Raw genomic sequence first — 26,253 nt, forward strand, 5'->3', positions numbered from 1 at the left:
AGATGTAATCCTGACGGGTCATCGGTTAATCACAGGACACAGATGCACACTCCTATGCACTCTGCAGACACTTTCATGGGCAGTTGATCTAATTCCATGTCTTTGGAACCTTGTAAGAAACTAAAGCACCTGTGAAAGACTGCGCACATAGGGAGACTTCAGGTTCTGCACAGGAGACATCCTGAGCTAGGAACTTAACTAGGGAACCACTCTCTGTGAAGCAGCATTGTCAGCGACTGCACCACTGTGCTGCCCACCATATTAAGTCATGGTGTGCATGTTGATCGCATTTTAATTTAGCCCTTTTGGTGCAGTCCAAACTTTTGTCCTTTGCCCAACGAATACCACAGTTTTCTGTGTGTGTGTAGACAGAGGGAGAACTATGTAGAGTCACACAGACTGCATTTAAGAAATCCTGAATTGTACATGAAATTGGGTACAATTGAACCAGCAAGTATATCTGTCCATATTGTCGCTGTATGTGTGAAAAGTAACCAGTTACAATTTTAATGCAGGCTTTATGCCTCCAACTGCAAGTTTTCAGATGGATGTAGTTCAACTCATGCTTGATAACAGTGCAGGTGGTTAGCATATCAGTACATAAAATATGCACTAGGTGAAGTTTGTTTAATTTTCGGGAAAAAAAATCCTCTCTCTACTCGTTTCCTGCATTTCTATAACCAGTAGAGTCCGGTTTTCATATTTTGCTGAATTCTGGGCTGTTTTGTAGTTTTTGTTTCACAGACCTTACTAAGATAGAGGGTAGCTTCTCTGTTCATCAGTGTAAGTGGTGAGCTTTGAGCAGCCTGTCTGTTGCAGGAGTGGTTTCAGCTCAGAATTTGTAGTTTTATTGGCAATTTTGGGCCATTTCTATCCCCTTTCATCTTTCTATTTCAAAACCCGTGTTTGTGCATTTTTTGCAATTGTTTTACCTCAGCAAGAGCCTACCTGGATGTCCTGCAGAGTTCTACAGCAACAGAAGGAGAAGAGAGAGACTTTGAGTGGAAGTACCTTGTTTTGCTTTTTATTACTTATTTTCGCTAACCACACTATTCTGAGCATTTTTTATTAACTCTACTACTTATTTGAACTGTTTTTAAAATTCTGATACTATTTTCATGTTAATTGATCTTTTTTTAAGTGTTTTTTCAACTGTAATTGCCAAGGGCTACACATACAAGTGTGCTAGCCATTTTTCTGCCTTAAAAGTGTTTGTATTACTGTATTTGTTTTAATTTTCGAAAAAAAAAACAATTCCTCTCTCTCTACTCGTTTCCCACCTTTCTATAACCAGTAGAGTCCATTTTTCAGATTTTGCTGAATTCTGGTCTGTTTTGTAGTTTCTGTATTGCCCAGACCTTACTAAGATAGATGGAAGCTTCTCTGCTCATCAGTGAGAGTGGTGAGCATTGAGCAGCCTATCTGTCGCTGGAGGAGTGGTTTCAGCTCAGAATCTATAGTTTTATTGGCCGTTTTGGGCCATTACTATCCCTTTCATCTTTCTGTTTAAAAACCTGTGTTTGCAAGGTATTTGCGCTTGTATTACCTCAGCAAGAGCCTGCCTGGGTATCCTGCAGAGTTCTACAGCAGCAGAAGGGGAAATGAGAGACTTTGAGTGGATTAAGTACCTCTGTTTTGCTTTTTATTGCTTATTTTCGCTAACCGTACTATTCTGAGCGTTATTATTAACTCTGCTACTTATTTCAACCATTGTTTTAAATTCTGATACTGTTTGCACTTTGATTGTTTTTAAGTGTTTTTCAACTGTTTAATTGCTATATGCTACACACTCAAGTGTGCTAGCCATTTGCCTTAAAAGTGTTTGTATTACTGTATTTGTCTTAATTTTCGGTGAAAAAAACAAAAAAATCCTATCTCTGTACTCGTTTCCTGCCTTTCTATAACCAGTAGAGTCCGGTTTTCAGATTTTGCTGAATTCTGGGCTGTTTTGTAGTTTGTGTTGCCCAGACCTCACTAAAATAGAGGGAATCTTCTCTGTTCATCAGTGAGAGTGGTGAGCTTTGAGCAGCCTATCTGTTGCTGGAGGAGTGGTTTCAGCTCAGAATCTGTAATTTTATTGGCCATTTTGGGCCATTTCTGCCCCTTTCATCTTTCTGTTTAAAAATCCATGTTTGCACGGTTTTGCGCATTGTGCAGTGCTGTTTAACTATTGTTAAACTATTCCTAGTGCCAGAAAGTCTGCTCTTCCGATTGACCTAGCCAGTTTTCTAGTTTTAGCACTCAAAACTGTATCCTTGTGCTCAACACTTGTTCAAAACTCGTTGCAAGCACTAAATCTATAAATTACTGCAGCACTCAACTTTCCTCACTTAGCAAGAGGAAAACAGTTTTAGTACTTAAATTAATAAAATTTAACTAGGCATGTCTAAGGGTCGCTGCCGGTGCTTTCCCCTGTCTACCTGATGAATCTGGGCGTCTTGGGGCAATGTAGCAACTCATGTATACTGACCACACTCTCCTCCTACCACCCAACACTACAACCTGTGAGAGATGCTCTTATATAGCCAAACTGGAAGCCAATCTCTCTCTACCTTCTCCCCTTGACTGTCTAGTCCAGTCTTAGCTAAACACCTGCACCACACCACACTCAACACATAGTACATCGAAACCTGCACCACCTAAACCCACACATAGGTACATAAAACACACCCCTGCATTCGTTGAGGCTCTCAATAAAAATCTGCCCAAACAGAGACCTCCAAAGCTGAAAGGCAAGCAGCCACCACCTCCCCAACACTACCCGAAAGACACATAGCTCACAAAATCAGTGTGCCACTCAACCTCAGCCCATAAGGCAAAACAAAGTACCCAACACACTAGTCATAGGCAACTCTGTAGTCAGGCACACTGATGTCCCTCTCACCATGCTAGACAAGGAGAAAGTTACAGTCAGTTGCTTGTCTGGTGCCAGGATCCACCACATAATGCAAGCACTCAAGTCACTCCACAACAAGTACAAATATGACTCAGTCATTGTCCATGTTGGAGTGAATGACCTGAGATGTACCTCCGTGGACTACATGAAGGAGCTCTCTGACCATTTAGCCCAGGCAGGTATGACACTAGCCCTGAGTAGTTTCCTGACATTGCCCAGAATGATACCACAGTACAAGGACAAAGTGATTGACTTCAACAATTGACTAAGCTTCTGATGTCATTCTAAGTGGATCCAGTATCTGTCTGCCTGGGATGACTTGATTGACAGACCACGATGCTTTGCCAGAGATGGCCTGCACCTGTCACCTCTGGGATTTTGGATACTGGCTAAGGCGCTTGCCCCTATAGTGCCTTTTTTAGGCAAGGTTCAAAAGTCAAACGCACCACCATAGTAGGTACAAACAAGCTAAATCTAAGGGTAATGCTACTCAATGCTAGAAATCTAAACCTCAAAATGCACTCGAGGCACTCCTTAAGATGGAGAATATTGACATCTGTGCAGTGAGAGACCTGATTCAAGGCTCCAAAGAGCACCCCTGCATTACCAGGCTACAATTCTTACCACACCTTTCTGCCACCTAACCTGGACTGAAACACTAAAGGAGGAGACGTGTCTATATTCATAAAGCATATCCACACCTCCAGGCTAGTTGCTCAAAATAATGCATCTAAAATTATCCATGTACAGTTAACACTGGGCAAGACTGCAGTCCAGGTTGTAACTTGTTACACCATGCCCCAGGACGCCCACTCCATGTTTCTCAATATACTGGATAATATTAAGGTGCAGCCCAGTACCCTAATAATGGGATATATCAACTACCCCACCATCAACTGGGAAATTACTCGTGTACTAACTCATTTGCTCAACATTTTTTGGAATTCATAAATTCCAACCCCTGGATCAACTTGTCCATACCCTCTCCAGGGGCAGCAATATCCTGGACCTGGTCATTACCAATATGGGTAACAGATGCTCCATTCCAGTGGTAAACTCCTCACTGGTCAGATCTGACCACAAGCTAATCACCCTAAACATCCATATCCCGCCTCTACCCCCCCATTAAGGAAACCACAGTAAAAAAACTTCTCCAAAGCCAATTTCATGCTCCTCAAGGCACAGGTGGCTAACTTCACGACACCCATACAGATGGAAAATAGAGGCACAACTGCTGAATCCTATACAAATGCATTGTGTAAGCACATGCACGAGTGCATGGACCATGCCATCCCCAACAGAACCAAGATGCTATCCTCCAAAAAAGGGAAGCCAATCTGGTGGTCCCCTGCCATAAACAAACTACATCAGAAGGAAGAAACTGTTGCAAAAAGCAGTAAAATCCCTTGATTACAGGAACTCCCTGATCAGCCTCCATAAGAAGCTGAGATCCCTTATAAAATCCTACAAAGCCAGTTACAAAAATAAAATTGCCACTGATTCTAAAGGCAACCACAAAGCATTCTATAGCTATGTCAGGAATCTCAATGGCAACACTCAGATTTTCTCTGAGCTACAGCACAATGGCACTAGATTTACTGAACCAACTGATATTGCCAACATCCTGGCAGACAGGTTTAGTGCAAACTTTACCCCCCCTCTCACCCCCTAAAGGGCCCATCTCTATACCAGAAGAATGCAAAGTTAATGTTATCACAACTGCACAGGTAAAAACCACACTCTCCAAAGCCAAGAACACAGCATCCATGGGACCTGACCACATCCCTTGCTGCGTTCTACACGAGCTACAGAATGAGCTGGCACCCCACCTAAGCACCATGTTCAGTCATAGCCTCACCTCAGCCTTTGTGCCCACTGAATGGCGCACAGCGACGGTTATCCCACAAACTACATCAGAAGGAAGAAACTGTTGCAAAAAACAGTAAAATCCCTTGATTACAGGAACTCCCTGATCAGCCTCCATAAGAAGCTGAGATCCCTCATAAAATCCCCCAAAGCCAGTTACAAAAATAAAATCGCCACTGATTCTAAAGACAACCACAAAGCATTCTATAGCTATGTCAGGAATCTCAATGGCAACACTCAGATTTTCTCTGAGCTACAGCACAATGACACAAGATTTACTGAACCAACTGATATTGCCAACATCCTGGCAGGCAGGTTTAGTGCAAACTTTACCCCCCCCCCCCCACACCAAGAACACAGCATCCATGGGACCAGATAACATCCTAGGCTGTGTTCTGCATAAACTACAGAACGAACTGGCACCCCACCTAAGTACCATGTTCAGCCATAGCCTCACTTCAGGCTTTGTGCCTATGGAATGGTGCACAATGACCGTTATCCCACTGCACAAAGGGGGTGCCACCACAGACCCAGGGAACTACAGCCCCTTTAGCCTGACTAGCCTGGTCTGTAAGGCCATGGAACGCATTATCCTGGAGCTTATAAACAAAGACATAGGTAACCTCCAAACTCTGGACCCCACTCAGTTTGGGGTTTGTAAAAGGTAAATCATGCCTCCTAAACCTGATTGACTTCTTTGAAGCCGTCACCAGAGCTGTGGACGAGGGTAAGGTGGTGCACACAGCCTATCTTGACCTTGCCAAGGCTTTCGACACCATCCCACACTCTGGTATTCTAGATAAACTCACTAGACTGGGCATAAATCCCTATGTCAAAAGATGGGTGGCCAACTAGCTCACTGATAGAACCCACACAGTGAAAGTAGCCGACTCCAAATCTGACTTCAGACCAGTGACAAGTGGAGTTCCACAAGGTTCGGTCCTGGGTCCTCTCCTGTTCGGTATCTACTTTTCAGAAGTCCAGGCTAATACAGCTGGTCTCTGGCTGACTAAGTTCACAGACGACTGCAAACTAGGAGCCATAATAGAATCACCTAAGGATGTGGACATTTTATAGAGGCCTCACTGAGACTGATGCTTGGTGTCGAAGTCATGGCCTCAAGCTCAATGCCAAGAAGTGCATTGTCATCCCCTTTGGGAAAAACCGTGTCCATGAACTACCACATAGGTGGTAGCCTACTAAACACCGAAAGTGTGATGAGACCTTGGGGCACAGGTGGACAGTAGTCTCTCCTTTGATAATCACATCGCCACAGTAGTCAGTAAATCCTTCTGCGTGGCACACCTCATCACAAAGGGGTTCTCCTCCAGGAAAAAAGAGGTCATTGTTCCTTTCTCCTTATCCCTCATCAGACCCATTATAGAGTACAACACCTCGTTTGGCACGTACCTCGCAAAACATCTACAACAACTAGAAAGGCCACAGAAATGCCTCACTAAGATGATTATCGGCCTCAAACAGATGCCATACGCAGACTCTCTCAAAAAACTCCAGCTCTACTCCGTCGCATATCGTCTACTCGGAGGCAACGTCTGCCTAACATACAAAGCTGTGTCTAACCCAGATCTGATGAACATGCTGCACTTAAAGAAATCCTAATCTGTCTAAGCCACATGCTCCAGAGACCTAAACCTTGTCGCCACAATAAACAGAACATGTTGGAGGGATAGATTCCTGTCCCAGAAACTTCCCATGCTCTGGAACAGACTACCCATTCATGTCAAACAAAGCTCCTCTTTTTAGCCTTCTTTAAGAAAAATCTTGACAATTGGATGGGAAACAGAATATTCACACCGGGGATCACTTCTGTGGCTCTGCTCAACAGGGGCACAAGAAAGTAATTTTTCGTGGGTGGCGAAAGCCAGGGAACCTTTTTGGCTAGGCTTATAAGGCTCTAGGGACGATTAGCCTAGTACTTATCTATGAGCCTGTGTTTGTGCAGTGTGTACAAAATGCAGGTAATCAGACTATGTACAGCCTTGCTATCAACTGTCTGATGAACACACTGATATTTGATCAGAAAGAGAAAACTAACAAAGAAACAAGTTAGCCAGAGTAATAACATGAAAGCAGGGGTGCAGAGGGAGAGATGGCCAGCAGAAATGGTGAGTGTGAGTTCAGCAGGAGAGAAAATTACAAAATATTGAGTTGGTGATGAAAAGTAATGAAGGGCGCATATTGAATTTGGGTAAAAATTAAGGAAGGGGCAGTGGCTGAAATAGTTTAGGTAGAGAAAAGAAGAAAACACTGAGGTGAAGATTGGAGATGCAAAGGAGTCGGACAAATCTGGTAGAAAATGTAATAGGAATAAGTGATTCTCAAATTGTTTTGGATTAGTAAGAATACTATAGAGAGAAGTTAATTAAGAAAGTAAAGATTCTGTACTAGGGAGGAGAGGTTGGCATGCAGTTTTCTGGTTGCATTCAAGTGGGGCCTTAAAGTAGGTACTTTGCTGTTCTGAAGAACTCTCTTTAATGAGACCATTGCTTCCATGTCACTTCTGAAAGAGGCATTTATGCCTAGTGCGAACCAGTTGACATTATTGAAAAATAAAAATAAGAGAAGCAACAGGTAATATTGTGATTTTAATGTATATCAGAACTCTGGGTGGAGTGCAATGAATGCATGCAACCAGAGGTGTGTAGCAAGGAAGCTTGGTTACAAGGGCAACATGCACACATTTGCCCTAAAACCTTATTCTGTTACATGCCCCATCCACCCCATTACTCAGCAGTTAGGGCTAGCCCTATGATGAGTACATCACTAATACTTCTCTGTCTGGACTGGTGCATAGCCACAGCTGTGATACTTTGCATTCCACTTTATAGCAACTAGGAAATAATGTGCAGTATTTTTAAATAATTCTGGAAGCAACATTTGACACTGTAGTACTTTTCTGACTGGAGCTGTGAAGTTATGCTTTGCATTTTGTAAGATTATGTGGCAATAAGCACTATTCTGAAATCATTAGAACTGTCTGTGGCTTGAAATATGGAATTTTGCTTTGCATTGTGTAGAAGTGGGGAATTACCATATGCTTTTAAAATACTCACTCACTCACTCACTGTTACCAGTGTGGAGCTGTAACATCATTTAGCACAGTACTACTAATTAAAAAATAAATAAAAGATGAGATGCACATTGTTGGCAACAGAATACTGTTGTGCCCTGACTAGCTGTATCATACAGTGACTGCTTTTTGAGAATGTGGGAGATTTCAGCTGGAGCTGGGACATTTAGCCTTTTAGGGACAGAGAAGAAGCATTTGCTGTTAAATGCTTCTGTATCATTAAGCTTACAATACAGTTTATTCAGTTCGGACGCAAATAATTACACAGCTATGTGCAGAAGAAACAGGAAAGAGTCATATAGTACTCTATCGCAACAGATGAAGAAAAGCGGATAGTATAGTGTAAGAATCATAGTTGTTTGAAGGCAGCAGACTTCATTCATGTGGGTGTTATACAAACAGAAGAGCATTGAATATTTGAGTAACTGATGGCCATCTTCAGTTCTGAATAAGGGAAGGGTAATGATTTCTACAGTTGCTACTTGGCACTGCATTTATGAGCTGATGACTATTATTTTATTCTTATACCACCCAGGTTTAGGCTAGCACAAACTGCAGATGCAAAGCAGTGTGGGGCATACTTCAGTTTACAGGTTCCCACTGAAAGCTTGATGAGTGTTCTTGAACTAGCAGAAATTTATGTGCGATTGGTAGGAGATGCATAGCAAGTTTTAAATTTCTGTATCTCTAAGAACTCCCCTTTTTCTGAGTTACAGATCTTGACATTAGTATGCAAGTAGCAGGGTGCTGAGGGACTTGTCGCCTTCCTGCAAAAACACTTTTATATTGTAGCAGCAAGTTTTGCAGTTCACTTTTTTTAAGGAATCACAATTAACATTCTGTAGTTTTGGGACTTGCAGTATCAAATCTTGAACAGTAAGACACCACCAGTTTATAGTGCCTTAAACTGAAATGATATTTCAATACCGTAGTGTTTCTTTTTTATAAACCTACATTATTCTATTGGAATTAACACAGTATTCCAACATTTAAACAGGATCTGTGTTTGAAGCAAGCATGTATGTATGTATGTATGCATTTATGACAGCATACAATCGGCAATCAAAGTAATTGAGGAACATTACACCTGCATTATGGGACTGTTTCACAAATGGGGAAAAATCAGCTTTGGTTACAGAGACCAACAATTGCATAAATGGACCACCTGGGAAAGTACATTTTCATTACAGGAAGCGTGACCGTATTTCACTGGAGAAATATATAATTACTTCCTGATGCATGTGAATCTGTCTGAACACAAACTTGACACTTCATTTTGAAATGCAGATGAAGTATGTCGCTATATCTTGCTTTGCAGTCTTTAGCAGAACACCCATAGTATTATCAGGCTTCCATTGTAGACTAGACTGCAAAAGAAATATCTCCTGCTTTTGCCCTGGAAGAGCAATTAAGTATGCTTTGAGAAGAAATTACAACTATATGACATTGCCACTTAAATAGTCATTATTTCATAAATATATGCAAACTTTTTTTATTTATTTATTTTGCCTTTAAACCTAGCAATTGCATGTGCATAACTTTTCTGTGGTATTACCCATGAATATTTCCTATCGCAACAAGCTAAAACTTTTCTTTATCCCTTTTTTTGTTCACAACCAAAGGTTTCCCTTAAGTAGTCCTTACTTCTACAGAAGTAGGACGCACGGCACACATTTCAAAATCATTTAGTCTTAGTAATAATAAAAATAATTTTTCTTTATTTGGTGGGGGGGTCAGACTTCATTAAAAAAATTCTCTATTGTAATTACTGGAAAACATAGTAGCTTAGCTCTAAGACCATGTGAGATTCTCTTGCAGTGGGCTTCCGCTAGTGATCATTTTGCAAGTAAAACTGGTAGCCACACCAGCTCATCTTCTCTTTTCTTTCAGCATTTATGTACCCCCTTTCAAAGAAATCAAAAACTAAAAAGGGCACGCAGAGAAACCAATTAGTAAAAACTACAAGAAAATCCTACTCTAGTGTTTTTCACTATGTGATACAGTCAATTTATAGTTACATATGTTGGGGGCACTGTATTGTGCAGGTTCACAATGTTGAACTTGAGTTACAACATTTGCAGCAGCCTTTGCTGAGGGTTGGTAAAGTAATATAGCAATAACCCACGCCTGGGTGTGGGTATTGCTGGATTTACCCACGGTTGGTGTGGTTTGGTCATGAGGGCAAAGCCCGAGTGGCCAAACAAAGCCAACCGTGGGTAAATCCAGCATTACCCACACCCAGAAGTGGGTTATTGCTATTATACAATGACATTATTTAAGAAAAAAAATAATTACTTTTCTTAAATAATGGCACTGTATAATGCCTCCTTGCTGCCCTTCCGCAGCTGTCTGGTATTCTGCAGCAGTTCTGACGTATTGCGCATGCGTATGCCTACGCAGTACATCAGAGCTGTGGGCAAAAGCAACAGAGAAAGCAAGATCTCAGTTGCTTTTTACAAACTGTTTTGCTATGTTAAATGGGTTTAACATAGTGAGACAGTTTTGAAAAAAGCAACGAAGAAAGCAAGATCTCCGTTGCTTTTTACAAACTATTTCGCTATGTTAAATGGGTTTAACATAGCGAGACAGCTTTAAAAAAAGCAACGGAGAATCTCCGTTGCTTATTTTAAAGCTGTCTCACAATGTTAAACCCATTTAACATAGCGAGACAGTTTTGAATAAAGCAACGGAGAAAGCAAGATCTCTGTTGCTTTTTACAAACTGTTTCGCTATGTTAAATGGGTTTAACATAGCGAGACAGCTTTAAAGAAAGCAATGGAGAATCTCCGTTGCTTTTTTTAAAGCTGTCTCGCTATGTTAAACTCGTTTAACATAGCGAGACAGTGTTGCTGTAAGAGTTATAGTAATGGAAAAAGTGTGGGCGACCGGACATTTTCCATTACTATAACTCGGATTTACAACGTGCACGCTGACCAATCAGCGTGCACGTTTTTGAATATTAATGGGGGGTCATTGTATAATAGCCATTTTACACTGCAGTCATAACATGTCCAAATCAGTTTTGCTTTCCCTAGGTTTAAATACCTCTAGACACTTCTTTCCATTGTTCCACGTTGTTCCATTTCAACAGGAAATTCACTTTACTTGCCGTCCAGTCTCAGACTGTATACCCTGGTGTTGCTTGGGGAGATTATTCTAGAACTTTCTGTCAGCTTCTTGGCAGTCTGGACGCCCATTAATGTGTTAGATGAACTGCTTCTTGCACCAGATCTTTACAGTAGGAACTGGCAGCTGTTGTTTTCCATCGTGGTACAGCAAAGGTCTAAACAGTTAAGGGGGGAAAGCCCACAGAGATCAAGGAAAGACCACAAATCAGGGACAGTTGCTTAAACATTCTAAGTTATTTAGAAAACTGGTACAATTAAAATATTTGTGTTGCCTATGGTTTGTTTTGCTTAAAACTAAGATCTCTAAAACAGTAATGCTGACCTTGCTGTTTAACAATTAAGCTGTTGTACTTCATTCGTGAGATTCGCATTCAAGCATAAAACTGGTGTCTGGAAGTTGATCTTGCCTTTGTTCTAGCCTTTATTGTTAAACTTTTCCCCACTCCTTTTATCCTAGCTAGTGCCAAGTAAGCAATGCATTTTTTGCCTTTATTGTTCTACTTACATACAGAGTGACTGTTTGGTTTGCTATCCATGTCACAGATGTCTTTACAGATGGCATAGACGTAACAGTGCAGTAAAGAAAAGCTTTAACTACCTCTTTGCAAAGTGGGTAATGTAAACAGGAGCAGAGACTGTCTGCATTGACCATCACTCTGGAACTGACCATCTTCTCATGCATTTCCTTTAGCTGAGTAGTTCCACTTTTTCTACAGATATGTTTCTCTGTTATAAAAGGACAAAGCAAAGCAGACAATAAAGAAGTGCTACTCTTGTGCTGTTAAGAAGTTTACAGAACCTGACCCGGCTGACTGCTTTCAGCTTATAAAAGTAGAGCACTGTAAAGCAGATGCTTTCTTGCCACTTTTAGATTTGCATGTTGTCCTTTTCAGGTTTCCGGTTGATCCTTTCTTGATTTTTACCATTTCAAGTAATAGCATTACTGTGTGCCTACAGCTCTGCATACAACTTCTCACTTGAAGAATCTCCAGCTGTCTGAAGTAAGCTTGGCAATTCTTAATCTGCCTGAAAAATAAGGAGTTGGCATATGCTTTGAAGTGTTACTCACTCTGACAGATAGTTGATGTAGGCCACCTTGTAGTGTGTTTTTCTGTTATACCACAGTAATGTTATGTTCGGTGTGTGACATCATCAAAAGATGATGGGTTTGTGAAAGGAGTGTTCATATCTTTTGCAATAAAGTCTTCAAAAATTGGTCAGTTTTAGCCAGGCATGTCTCCCTCTGTATAAAGGCCTGCTACCATGTCCCCTGTGTGGTGAATTAACTATGACACAAATGACCAGGTGTTCTGAGAACATGTTGCTTTGTTTTCCTTTAATTTCCATGATTATTTTACTTTTGACATTTTTGTGGGGGTAAGTTCTAATGTTTTGCAATGGTCTTTTTATTCATTTGTTTAATGAGCTAAGTGGTCTGATGCTTGTTGACCACTTTCAACCATAAACCAGACCACCAGAGAAAGTGTTTTGTGCGCGGACAATTCAGAATGGCCACTCAGCATGTGTTTTGGATAAAAAACCTATATGAAGAACCTGTAAACTTAACTCTGTCAGCAACATCACTTATTTCATAAAGACTTAGTGCTTCCATAAATCGAGCTAGTGAGCGTGTTAATGATTGGACAGCTATGAGGATTTAATAGGGATTTCTGATATTTGATTATTTCACCAAGCTGATTGATGGTCTGGTCTGAACTTTTGTGAAAAGAGCAATACTTTTTTCTTGTTGCAGCCTAAAGCAGAAGAGACCTGTAGTGGGTATCCTACAGAAAGTGAATGGGGGCCTTCTTGTGTATTTGCTGTGTGTTTGGGAGAAGTTGGAGGACTCGGTCAAAAAGTCAAAGTTGAAATTTCAGTAAAAATTAAGTCTGAATTACTGGTAAGACACAAATGAAGTTAGAGCTCTCTTCATCAGGAAGACATTTGGGGAGTATGTCCAGGCACCTTTTTATTTTTGTATACTGATCTTGATGCTGTAATGGTGTTGGTAAGTGCTACCACCTAGGACTGCATGAAAAGTTGAAGTGATATCTGTGGTGCAGATTAGACTGCTGAAAGAAGTACTCTTCAGTTTTTTTCTGTTCCATTTCTTTGCACAGTCTTTCTGGTGTTTTTTTTTTTTTTTTTTTTGATGAGGGTGCGGTGGAAGAAGGAACTATCTGCAGACAGTTAAAAAAAACATTTCAAATAGGATAATGTTCTGCCTTTTACAGTGTGTTCTACAAATTGAATGATGACAGAGTGCATGTTTCACTGTACTAAACATGCAGTTAGCAAATGTTCGGAAAAGTAGCATCTGTATTTAGAAGCAGTAACTGATTGATGTGAATGGGTTGCAGAAGAGTTGGCAAACAGTAACGTGCAACAAAATGTGTCAACTCTACCTCTTGGCAGGAAAAATGTCAAGAACTGTCTGACCTTTAGAAACGTGTGCATTGCTGTTTATTTCCCAGATGTAAGGGATAAGAGAGACTGAATACGTATTTGTTAGGCCCATCCAGGCTATTGTTTCTTTACCTGCACACAGTTAACTTTGTTTTCTTGTTACAGCAGTAAGGCACAGTTAATCTTTTTGGATGTGACTGGAGTGGTCTGAATTTATTAATGCGCTTGTTCCAGAGTGATTTGTTTTATCATCTTTGTAACAGATGTCTTGCAGGGCAGACTGTGATCTTTGTGGAACCATGCCTCATAAAGTTATGTACATATGTAAACAGTGCTTTGATCATGCCCTCTTTTCATTTCATTTCCTATTTCATTTTTTCCAGGAGCTAAAAGGTAAGGAAGATGACAGAATCTACAGAGGGATCAATAACTACCAGAAATTTGTCAAACCAAAAGATACGTCAATGGGAAATGCTTCTTCTGGAATGGTCAGGTGAGTAAAACATTTAAAACTTAAGACCAAACTATTTTCGAACACTGCTTTTTTGTATCGTATGTTGCTGAGTTTCTTTTGACACGAGTTTAGTTATGTGGTGTAACACATTTATTTCTCTTTCCTGAAGTGAACCTGGGCTCATCTGCCCTCCTTGCCCCCTTCTTTCCAGTGTTAATGGCTTGCTGTAACTGGAGCAACAGTTGATGCTCCTTTTAATCTGGAATTTGATGAAGGCCTTGGTAGAAGGGCCACTGCTCACAAGATTTCTGCAGTAGAACCACTATAGGCTCTTCCCAGTAGTATGTGGTGCTTTCTTGGACCCTTCCTTCAGAATATTGGTGGGCATGGAGAAGAGGTATACTTGTGCTCATACATGAGTCTGCAGAACCTGCCTAGATGTTCTTCGTGTTTCACTGTTGCAGTCATAACATTTGGGTTATCTGCCTGCAGGTAGCCCTCATTCGGCCCGAGTACCAGAGTCTTGGGATTTCTGCATCTGATGCTGTCACCTCTTCCATGACGTCAGGGGTATAAAACATGCAGCCGATGCCATTACATCAGCTTTTGTTGCCGCACAGGAGCCCAAAGCAGAAGCAGTTTGCAAGTGCCGGTCGGCCGCTACCTGAAATTTTCATTTTGAGTTTCAAACCTGAAGTCTTCTAAAACTAAGTACCCCGTTGGGGATCCTTTTTTCTTGCTCTAACCAATGTCAGAAAAAGTTAACAATTGTCTTGCCCGTGGAAAGCAAATATCTCACAGAGGTTTTCATTCTTACTGCCTCACCTGTTTAGGCCCAGATCACGACGTTCCTCACTGTCCATTTTGTGCCTTGTTCAACACCTGAACTATTCATCATCGGGCTATCTTTGTCGCTAAATTCTTTCGCTCTCGTTCTCCATATTCCGAAATGGCTTCATTAAGCCATCCAACTACCGATCTTCCGAAAAAATGTATGGATAAAAACACAGACCGCATAGGTCCAAAACTGCCGAAGACGCTTCCGTTAAGCTAGTCACCAGTCCGCTGGTACTCAGTGAGGTGCTTTTACAGCCCCTGATACCTGCTTCTACAGATTTGAAGGCCTCTACTTAGACCCATTCGGAGTCTGGTATGCCACGAGATTCTTCTTCGACTGTGGAACCTGTGGATGTCTCTACCTTGGATGGGTCTGGAGCCGCTGTGCAGGCACCGGCTTCTGAGAGTGTATTCAGACCTTCCGATGTTGGTATTAAACCGGCTACCTCGTTTTTGACTAAAGCTACTGAATTTTTCAGGCCCAGAGTTCGCACTATGCCTAGGAAACTGACGACCAAAGCGCACTCTCAACCTTCCATGCCTCAGAAACAAATGCTTAGAATGGCTGAAGACCTTATTACTTTAATTAGGGGAAGCCAGCCTTCCCCCTCTAAAAGACAAATAATTGATTTTCCTTCTGATTCTACAGACCATGAGTCCGATGACTCTGACCCCTCTGATTACCAGGACATACCCTTATCACCTATGAGGATTCAGATGCAGAGGATTCCATTCTCTCTGCCTCCCCTCCAGAGGATTTTTCTTTCGGTGAAACCTTGTATACCCTAAGAGAGCATTTCCTCTGGGGATGCCAGGACTACCGTCAGTCCAAAAAGAGACTCAGGGAATTTTTAGACTTGCCTCAGCACAGGCCTCTAGCTATACCCCCTGTCCTGGATATTGTAGATGATGTCTTCATGGAATCAAGTCTTACCCCTGATACTTTACCTCCAGCTCCTAGAAAGCGTGACAGGGACTACAGAGTTCCAGACTCTCACAAATGTCTCTCTAAAAGTCCTACTGTGGATCCAGAGACCATTTCCCAGGGACCTAAAGGTATTAAGGCTACTACAGCCAAAAACCCTACCCCTTCGGACAGAGAGTCTAGGGCTTTAGACAGATGGGATAAGAAAGTATATACCTCTGCAACTCTTGCCATCAGGGCTTTAAATTGTCAGTTTCACATGTTGAAGTACCAGCAGCATATTATGGAACAAATTAAACAAAAATGTTGTCGATTCCTAATTGTGCAGAAAGTAAAGCTTTACAAGAGTTAATGCATTCTGCAAACCAAGTTGGTGAGCATACTTTGCAGTGTGGTTTTGATGCCTTAGAAGCATCTTGGAGGGCTGCTGTCACTGGGCTGTTCTGAGAAGGCATGCTTGGCTAAAGGGACAGGTCTTGCCAGACCATGTCAAAGCAAAATTACTAGATGCTCCATTAAACCAAGAATGTTTGTTTGGCACAAAAGCAGAAGAAGTTCTTAAAAAGATGAAGGAAAAAGCTAAATCTATGCAAACTGTTAAAGATTTCTTACAGGTGCAGCCACCTAGATTCAGTAGGCATTGGTCTTCAAAAAAACTCGTCCTTTCCAGTCCCTCCTAGGCCTTCTCAGTCCAAACCCAGGGGCAACAGACCGCAAAGACTGCAGTCTCAGGGTATGTAACGATCTAAAAAATGGAGTGCTCCCACCTCAAAAACAGGGAGTGGTAAGCCACCTTCTTATGGAAAAAGTTCACAATGACTTGTCATCCATCCTTCCCAGCCATGTCCAAGTACTTGCACCCCTAGGAGGAGAACTCGCCCTGCATGCAAAAAACTGGGAATACATTATCCAGGACCGATGGGTCTTGAACATTGTATCCCAGGGATACAGATTCTACTTCCACTCACTGCCAACCCCAAGCGGATTGCCAGACCTTCCTCCAAACCAGTGGGCAGAGGCCCAAAAGTAAGTACTTTCTCTTCTCAGTATCGGGGCTTTTCAACCTTTTCCAAAAGTGCAAAGGGGACAGGGTTTCTACTCCAAACTGTTTCTGGTGCCCAAAAAAGAGAACTCTTGGTGCACTGTTCTGGATTTGTCAATTCTCAGCACCTTCCTGGTGGTACCAAAGTTCAAAATGCTTACACTCCAACAGCTGCTTCCTATGCTACCAAGGACTCCTGGCTGGTCACCCTAGACTTAAAAGAAGCTTATCTGCACATCCCCATAAGGGAATCTTGCAGAAAATATCTATGTTTGTGGGCAGGCTGTATGCACGATCAGTTCTCTGCACTTCCCTTTGGCTTATCTACTGTGCCCAGGGTATTCACAAAAGTGCCTGGCTCCAGTCATTGCATACTGCAGGCAGTGCAACATTCAGATTTACCCATACTTGAACGATTGCCTGATTTAGGTGGACAGTCAGGAATTGCTACTTCAGCACCTGACATTTGTAAAGAGACTCCTGACTTCTCTGGGGTATACCGTCAACGAAAAGAAATCACATCTGGTACCCAGCCAAAAAATTGTATTCCTGGGAGCAAGCTTGAACACAACTTCCCAGATGGCATTCCTCGCTCCAGAAAAGCAGGTTTATTTGACAAATTACTTCAAACTACTGGCCACCCAAACCCAGCTACCTGCAAGAAATATACTGCAAGCCCTGGGGTTCATGGCCTCATGCATTCTCCTAATTCCATATGCAAGACTGTATATGAGGAAACTTTAATGGTACTTTAGTCTCTGGTGTCAACATTCTCAGGACCTGGAAACAGTGATTCCTATCATTCCTTGCCCAAGGACAGAGTTCCTTTGGTGGGCAGAGGCCTGCAACCACAACAAGGAACTCCCTTTCATTCAACCTCCCCGCCGTCCAAACCCTGACACCAGATGCATCAGACTATGCATGGGGGGGCTCACATGGCAGGCAGATGCATTCAAGGCAAATGGAGCCCAGGACAAATGCGCTTGCATGTCAATCTAAAAGAAATGTTAGCTGTACAGAATGCACTGACAGCCTTCAAATACCTTATTCTTCCAGGACAACTCTTGATCAAGACAGACAACACCACAGTTATGTGGCACATAAACAAGCAGGGGGGACTCATTCCTACCCACTCTGCAGGTTAGCCATGGCTCTGTGGGACACAGCCTTGAGGAACCAAGTGCACCTGCAAGGTGAATTCCTGCCAGGCAAACAAAATTCACTGGCAGACGTCTATTGGACCCACACGAGTGGCAGCTGGAACCCAACTCATTCAAGCTTCTAATCCACAGGTGGGGGACACCAGATGTGGACTTCTTTGCTTCCCCCCAAAATCATCAATTGAGCAAATTTTGCACCAGAAAGCCCCACAGCCAAGCATGGAAAGTGGATGCCCTATCCTTTTACATGGGAAAACCTCTCAATCTATGCCTTCCCCCTCTGCCCCTCCTCTCGAAAGTACTACTCAAGATCAAACAGGACAGGCTAAGGACAATCGTTATTGCACCAGACTGGCCATGCCAGCACTGGTACCCACTTTTACGCAGTCTGACAACAGTGCCACCCTGGCACCTGCATCAGAACCCTTCTCTGCTGCCCCAGCAGGAGGGCCAGATTTTGCATCCTCTGCTACAAACCCTGAACCTAGTAAGCCTTGCTTATTCTCTGAATGCATCACCAGCAACCCTCAGCAAACAAGGTGCTGGATGTCATCCTTGAGGCCAGGAGACCTAGTACTAGGAAATCCTATTCAGAAAAGTGGAAAAGATACTGTTCTTGGAGCCATTCTCAGGGAAAGGACACAGTCATGCCCACCTTGCTTCAAATCCTAGATTATCTAGTAGAGCTGCTCCACAAAGGCCTATCCTTCTCATCAATTAAGATTCATGCCTCTGTTCTCTCAGCTCATTACAATACTGAGCCACCTCTCTTCTCTCACCCTCTGGTCAAACTGTTCCTGAGAGGAGCGAACAATTTAAGACCCCAGAGGAGAGCTCCCACTCCTGCCTGGGACCTTAACTTTGTACTAGAGAAGCTCACGCTTCCCCTTTTGAGCTTGCTGCTACAGCAGAGTTAAAATTCCTCTCTTGGAAAATAGCTTTACTTCTAGCCATCACTTCAGCAAGAAGAGTGTCTGAGTTACAGGCCCTTATGGCTGTGGAACCCTTCATTGTCTTCCATGAGGACAGGGTTTCCCTCAGGACTAACCCATCATTTATGCCCAAGGTGGTATCCAGTGTGGCTTTAAACCAATCCATCCATTTACCAACCTTTTTTCCAAATCCTCAGAATAAAGGGGAAAAGATCCTGCACTCCTTGGACGTGCACAGACAGCTTAGGTTCTACCTTGACAGGACTAAACCTTTCAGAAAATCTGACCAGCTGCTAGTCAGCATTGCTACACGGGCAGAGGGCAAGGCCATTTCAAAGCAAACCATCTCCAAATGGATAGCACACTGCATCCATTTCTGCTACATACACCATGGAAAACCTACCCACAGGGGATCAGAACCCATTCCACTAGGGCTACCTCAACCTCTACAGCATTTCTCAGGGGAGTCCCTACCAGGGACATCCTGGAAGCTGCAACCTGGAGTTCAGTACACACCTTCATCAAGTATTACCACTTACCTATCTTTTCTAAATCCAGAGCTGGATTTGCTACCGCAGTCTTACAAGGCCTAATACTTCTTGACTGCCTCCACCCTTCCTTAGCTGTGGGAATCAACCCAAATGTGATGACTGCAACAGTGAAACATGAAGAACATAGTACAGTTCTGTACACTTACCATAAATGTAGATGTTCGAGTGTATTCACTATTGCAGTCCTGGTTACCCTCCCTCCAGCCCCCTGACTTTTCTATACTTCCTACCTATCCTCTTTTTTTTGGCTATGTCTTATGGCCATGGTATTTACTTTTTACTGGAGGTGTTCCACACCATGTAATTGCTTCCTATTTTGGGGGCTCCTGACATCTGGGGCAAGAAAAACTGATGTAATGGCATCGGCTGCATGCTTTATACCCCTGATGACCTGACTTCATGGAAGAGGCGACAGCATCCGACCCAGAAATCCCAAGACTCTGGTATTCGGGCCGACTGAGAATTACCTGCAGGCAGATAACCCAAATGTGATGACTTCAGTGAATACACTCAAAACATCTACATTTATGGTAAGTGTACACAACTGTACTTTCCTGACATCCTCTTTGTGTTGCCTTTGCCCAACCACATGGGGGAAAATAAGCAGCTCTGTAGCCATGAATATTTGGGGTTATGATTCTTTCCCAAGTTGTAGCAGCTTACTCTATTAGCTGGCTCACTGTAGGAAGCCCCTACTGGGCCTGGGAGGGGTCTATATCACTACATTGAACTTGTCAGTTCAGCAAACTGCATTTAATTGGAAATACAGTTCATCAAATTCCACTCTCTTGTGGGTGGCTGCAACCCCACACCCCCCACTAATTATAAATTATATATACCAACTCTAAGATCGTACTACGGTGAGGAAAGGGCAAATTTCCCGATCCTCTCTGTACCACAATCCCAGTAGGAACAGTTCAACGAATGGCATGTTTAATGCAAGTGCACTGAAAGTGCTGTTCACTGAACTGTTTTTTCACCGAACTGATATAGACTTAGGTCCAGGTGTTTTGAGCAGGTGGTTTTGACAGCTGTTGTAGTTACTCTAGCACATTAGGGTATATATCTGTAAATCTTAGTTCACAAGCAGAAAATGTGCATTTCTGTGGTACTGTTTCTAGAAAGCAGTCACTAAAGATTTCATGGTAGCTGGTCATGCATCATAATTCTCCTGAGATTTTTTTTTTTTTTTTTGAGTATCATGATAGACATCTATGGTGTCAGACATAAAGAAAAGCAGTCTGTTTTTTGAATCATCACTTTGCAGAGCAGAAGTATAATTTGCAGTTCAAAATTTGTTTTTCAAAACAAAGTTGCCATAAAACTCTTCACTCACATAACTTGTATCAATCTTGCAAGCATTTACTTGTCTTGAAGGAGATATGGACCATCAACAGCCATCAGAAATTTTCACAGCTGGGTAAAGTAACAAAAAATGCAAACTATTTTTTATATGACAGCAAGAAAAAAAATGGAAACTGTATCCAGAAATTTGATTTACTCTTTACTACAAGTGTTATACTAGCTGAGAATGCCTGTAAAAAAGTGTGCCTCATTCTGACATGTTGTAGAGGAAGAAGCTTTGAAGATAATTCAGTACTTTAATTTTCAAAATGAGCAGAAGGATAAAATAGCATTTATTAGGGAGAAATTTAGGAAGTATTGTTAGCCTAGAATAAATAATACATCCCCCCCTCACTTTAAAGATGCCCTGATAATCCCCATTCTAGGTACGTCGTATTCCATCTCAACAGAGGACCTCAGGCCAGTAGATCTTCTTTGTCACGTAAGTACTTGGAAACATAATTTACTGTCATTAAATGCAGATGTCTTACTGATACCCAGCATGGTTTTAGAATTAGTCATATCAAACTCACTGAAAACTAAACACAGAATAATAAAATATTATTCGCCATGTAGAAAGACTGACTCACAAGATCCGTTTATTGACCTTACATGTGCTCTTGAGAGTGTAGACCACATTATGCTACTTAGGAAATTGGAAGCTCAAGGTTTCAGCCCTAATTCTTTATCCAGTTTTAACAGTTGTTCATCGGACAGGGACTTTATGGTCAAGACTGTAGTCAAAGTTTACATATTATTCTCCAAGTTATGGTAATAGGGCTAGACTAGATAAAAATTTATCTTTCACAGGAACATATGCATTTAATTGAAAGATTCAAAAAACATCCGATAACTATTTCATATCATGCAGTGATAAAAACTAAGAGTAAAATACAGGGTAATGAAGTAAAAATAAGATACTGGTACTTTCCCACCTAACTGTTAAAAAGAAAGGAATTTAAGGAATGGGTAGTGGAAATTATTCAAGAGTTATTAGAGAAGATAGAAATTGAAATTTCTTCAGAAGTGATAGCTAGTGTGTGGGATAAAATAAATTAAAACTGAGTTTAAAAATAGGGTAGAAATAAAAGAAAGTCAGTTCTGCATAGACATGCATAGCTGAGGACTCTGCCCCTGACGGACCATATAAAGGAAGAGGTCCTAAGTGTTTCTCTGGGTAAGGAGTTCCTCTTTAGTCCCCTCCCTGCTGAAGGGGTCATCAAAAGACTGTAAGAAGATGGTTACACAGTAATCTGTCAAGCAATGTTATCACTCTGTGGCACCTAAATTCATCAGAAGTTATCAAGCCAAATCCTGACTTCTATACCCTAGCCAAGAGAAAAGCAAGCCCAGCAAGGGTAAAAAGCCAAGGTACAAGAAACTATAGAAAGCAGAATCACATGATTGTCTAACTCAGGCAGAAAACAAGGGCATTCTTCTACATCATCTGGCGTTTGTAAAAAAAAAAAAAAAAAAAAAAAAAAGGTTCTAACTTGTCTGGGGTACACCATAAACTAAAAGAAATCACAACTGGTACCCTCTCAGCAGATTAAATTCCTGGGTGCAAGCTTGAATACAACTGCCCAGATGGTTTTCCTCACGCCAGAGAAGCAAATTCATTTGGTAACTTACTTCAAACAAGTGGCCACAAAAACCCTGCTATCTGCAAGACAAATACTGCAAGTCTTGGAGTTCATGGCCTCTACATTCTTCTAATTCCATATGCATGACTGCATATGAGGAAACTATAGTGGTACTTAAAACGTCTATGGAGTCAACATTGTCACAGCCTGGAAACAATGATTCCTATCATACCTTGCCTACGCATGGAGTTCCTATGGTAGGCACAGGCCTGCCACCAAAACAAGGGACTGCCAATTCACACTACCCCCTGCCACCCAAACCCTAACTACAAATGTATCAGATTATGCATGGGGGGCTCACCTGGCAGGGAAGTACATTCAGGGCAAATGGAATCCAAATCAAATGCACCTACATATCATTGAAAAAGAAATGTTAGCTGTACAGAATGCTCTGACGGCCTTCAAGGACTACATTCTTCCAGGACAACTAATGGTAGATGGACAACACTACGGTTATGTGGTACATAAACAAGCAGGGGGGTACACATTCCTACCCCCTCTGCAGACTAGCCATGGCATTGAGCTACCAAGTGCACCTACAAGCTCAATTCCTGCCAGGAAAATTGAATACACTGGCAGAATGACTAAGCAGAAATCTCATGGACCCACACGAGTGGAAATTGGAACCATGGATTTTCAACATGTTGACAAGCAAATGGGGGAGCCCAGGCATACATCTATTTGCCTCCCCCCAGAACTACCAGTTGGACAAATTTTGCACAAGGACTCCCCACAAAAAGGCGTGGAAAGTGGATGCTCTGTCATTCAGCTGGAAAAACCTATCATTCTACGCCTTTCCCCCTCTGCCTCTACTCTGCAAAGTTCTGCTAAAAGTCAAACAGGACAAACCAAAAATGATTTTGATTGGTCCAGTCTGGCCACGCCAACACTGGTACCCGCTCCTGCGCAGTATGTCAAATATCTCCATGGCACCTGCCTCTGACACCTTCCTTGCTGTCTCAGCAGGAGAACCAAATTCTGCACCATCAGCTTCCAACATTGAACCTTGCAGCTTGGCTGATCACTTAAATTCACCCTTAGCATCCCTCAGCAAACCTGTGATGGATGTCCTCTTGTAGGCAAGAAGATCTAGTACTAGAAAATCTTATGCTGAAAAATGGAAAAGATTTTGTGCCTGGAACCAATCTTTTGGGATGAGCACAGCAGCGCCAAGTTTACCTCAGATTTTGCAATACTTAACTGAGATGCTTCACAAGGGCCTATCTTTTTCCACTATTAAAATCCACGCTTCAGCTATTTCAGCTCACTATAACACAGAACCACCCCTCTTTTCTCACTCCTGCTCAAGCAGTATCTGAGGGGCAAAGAACTTGAGACCACCCAGAAGAGCTCCTACCCCTGCCTGGGACCTTAACTTTGTTTTGGAGAAACTCACTCTACCTCCTTTTGAGCCTGCTGCTAATGCAGACTTAAAATTTCATTCTTGGAAAACGGCCTTCCTTTTAGCTATCACTTCACTTCAGCTAGGATATCTGAATTACAGGCCCTTATGGCAGTGGAGCCTTTCATCATCTTTCATTTGGACAGGGCATCTCTGAGGACCAGTCCATCCTTCATGCCCAAGGTGGTTTCCACTGAGGCTCTTAATCAGTCCATTCATTTGCCAACCTTCTTTCCCAATCAACAGAACAAAGGGGAACGGATTCTGCATTCCTTGGATGTGCACAGACAACTTAGATTCTACTTGGACAGAACTGAATTTCAAAGAAACTCTGATCAATTGCTAGTAGCGTTTGCTGCTGGGGCAGAGGGGACGGCTGTTTCAAAACAAACCATTTCTAAATGGATAAGCCATTGCATTCATTTCTGCTATAAGCACCATGGAAAACCTATCCCCTAGGGGATCAGATCTCACTCCACCAGGGCGGCATCTACTTCTGCAGCCTTTCTCATGGGTGTTCCTACCAGAGATATTCTAGAAGCTGCTACCTGGAGTTCTGTCCATATTTTCACCAAGCATGGTCATTTATCAATTTTCTATAAATCCAGAGCTGGCTTTGCCACTGCTGTCTTACAGGGCCTTATAGCTAGTCCTGATGCTGTATAAATTCCTCTTCCCAACCATAGCTTTGGGAATCTACCCAAATGTAATGACTGCAACAGTGAAACACTAAGAACATGGTATAGTTGTGTACACTTATCATAAATGTAGATGTTCGAGTGTATTCACTGTTGCAGTCCTGGTACCCTCCCTCCAGCCCCCTGTTTTTCTCTTGACTATACCTCTACTTTCTGTTACTATGCTTAAAAGTCTTTTTGGTGTATTTGCTTTTGGTTGGAGGTATATTTTTGTGTTTTTAATTTTATTTGCTCCCCATTCGGGGCGCACCTGACATCTGGGGCAAGAAAAACTGGTGTAATGACGTCGGCTGCATGTTTTGTACCCCTGACGACCTGACGTCATGGAAGAAGGGACAGCAACTGACGCAGGACCCAAGACTTTGTTAATCAGGCCGACTGAGGGCAACCTGCCAGCAGATTACCCAAATGTAATGACTGCAACAGTGAATACACTCGAACATCTACACTTATGGTAAGTGTACACAACTGTACTTTTCTGATATTCTTAGCAAGGAGAGAACATTTCAGGCACAGTACATCAACTGCCCTGATGATCTTGGATATTATCAACAAAGCCTGTGACCTAGGCCATACAGTGTCAGCTCTCTTTCCGGACCTGTCAGAAGCTTCTGATAACTATATCACATGCCATTCTCCTATCTTAGCTCTCTTCTATAGGGTTATCTTCTCAGTCTTTTAACTGGTTTAAAAGCTCTCTCTCAGATAGGCAGCATGCTGTCAAATGGCAAAATTCTCTCTCCCTATCTTCATAACCATATAGGCATTCCACAAGGCTTGATTTTAGGACCTCTCCTATTTAATATATTTATAAATCTTCACCAAACTATTCCAAATGCCTCCCTAGGGCAGTATCCAGAAGAGTCGACCATCATTTGCTCTACACCTAACCCTGCATCTCTGCAACAAATGACGCAAACAGCATTTCTGTATAGTAGAATCATGGCTCTACAAAAAACATCTCTCTCTAAATGCTAAAAAAACTAAAGTTATGCTGTAGCTCCCTAAAAGAAATACAGCATTTAACAAAGAAAATTTCAATATACTCTCACTAAACTCCATTAAAATTGCACTAGTAACTGGTACCAAATTACTTGGAGTCATAATGGACGAAAACCTCAAGTTCAACCAGCACATCCAGTCCAATATTAATAAAACCCATAAAAAATTAGTGCTTCTGTACAGGCATAACGGGTTCCTCTCCTTACCAACCAAACCAGCTTTAGCCCTCTCCTATCTCCCACCTTCCTTAACCTATGGTGCACCCTTGTTAAACTACAATCTTCCCTGAAACTCAAACTAGAAACCTGATACAACAAGATTGCCAAATTTGATACGGGCAGCAGTCACTCCTTCCATCACTGTAGCGCTTTAAGAAAACTGCAATGGCTAGAATTCTCCCATTACCTATTACTCTTGCAGCTAACCACTTCAGACAAACTTATCTATAAACCACAAGACTGCCCTGCCCTTAGCTCCTTACTTGCCCCTTATTCCCCTCTCAGGCCACTACGTTCAAAACACTGACACATATTCCAGATTCATAAACCAAACCTACCTGCAGGTAAACTACTATACTCTTGGACCATGGCCAGATTTTGGAATAGCCTCCCCCTCTTCTATAAGAAGTGAACATCTCTCTAACTTCAAAACTGCCCTACAGAGTCATCTCCTCTCCAGTTGGATATGTAATTAAACAAAGGGACATCCTACCACCCATGAAGGCATTACTTGACCTTTACTCCCCTTCAGTCTCAGCTGGCCTCCAGTACAATACTAGCCTCTCTACCTACCTTGCATAATTTCTACACCTTCTAGCCTCTTGAAACATTTTTCTGTCACCAGAAGTTGCCTAAATTCTATCTCTCGTTCTATACC

The 26,253-nt window shown here is 42.1% G+C and overlaps 1 protein-coding gene across 1 annotated transcript in view; it reads left to right on the forward strand.

Annotated features, from left to right (window-relative positions):
* The window catches only part of RNF113A (ring finger protein 113A), a 379,605-nt gene that overhangs the window by 166,093 nt on the left and 187,259 nt on the right, over nucleotides 1–26,253 (forward strand). Inside the window, exon 5 of the mRNA XM_044055201.1 lies at nucleotides 13,771–13,880. Coding sequence (XP_043911136.1) covers nucleotides 13,771–13,880 — 110 coding nt within the window. The remainder of the gene's footprint in view (nucleotides 1–13,770; nucleotides 13,881–26,253) is intronic.

This window comes from Protopterus annectens, chromosome 13.part0 (genome assembly GCF_019279795.1).
Source record: "Protopterus annectens isolate FY-2018-M chromosome 13.part0, PAN1.0, whole genome shotgun sequence".
NCBI classification, from domain to species: domain Eukaryota; kingdom Metazoa; phylum Chordata; order Ceratodontiformes; family Protopteridae; genus Protopterus; species Protopterus annectens.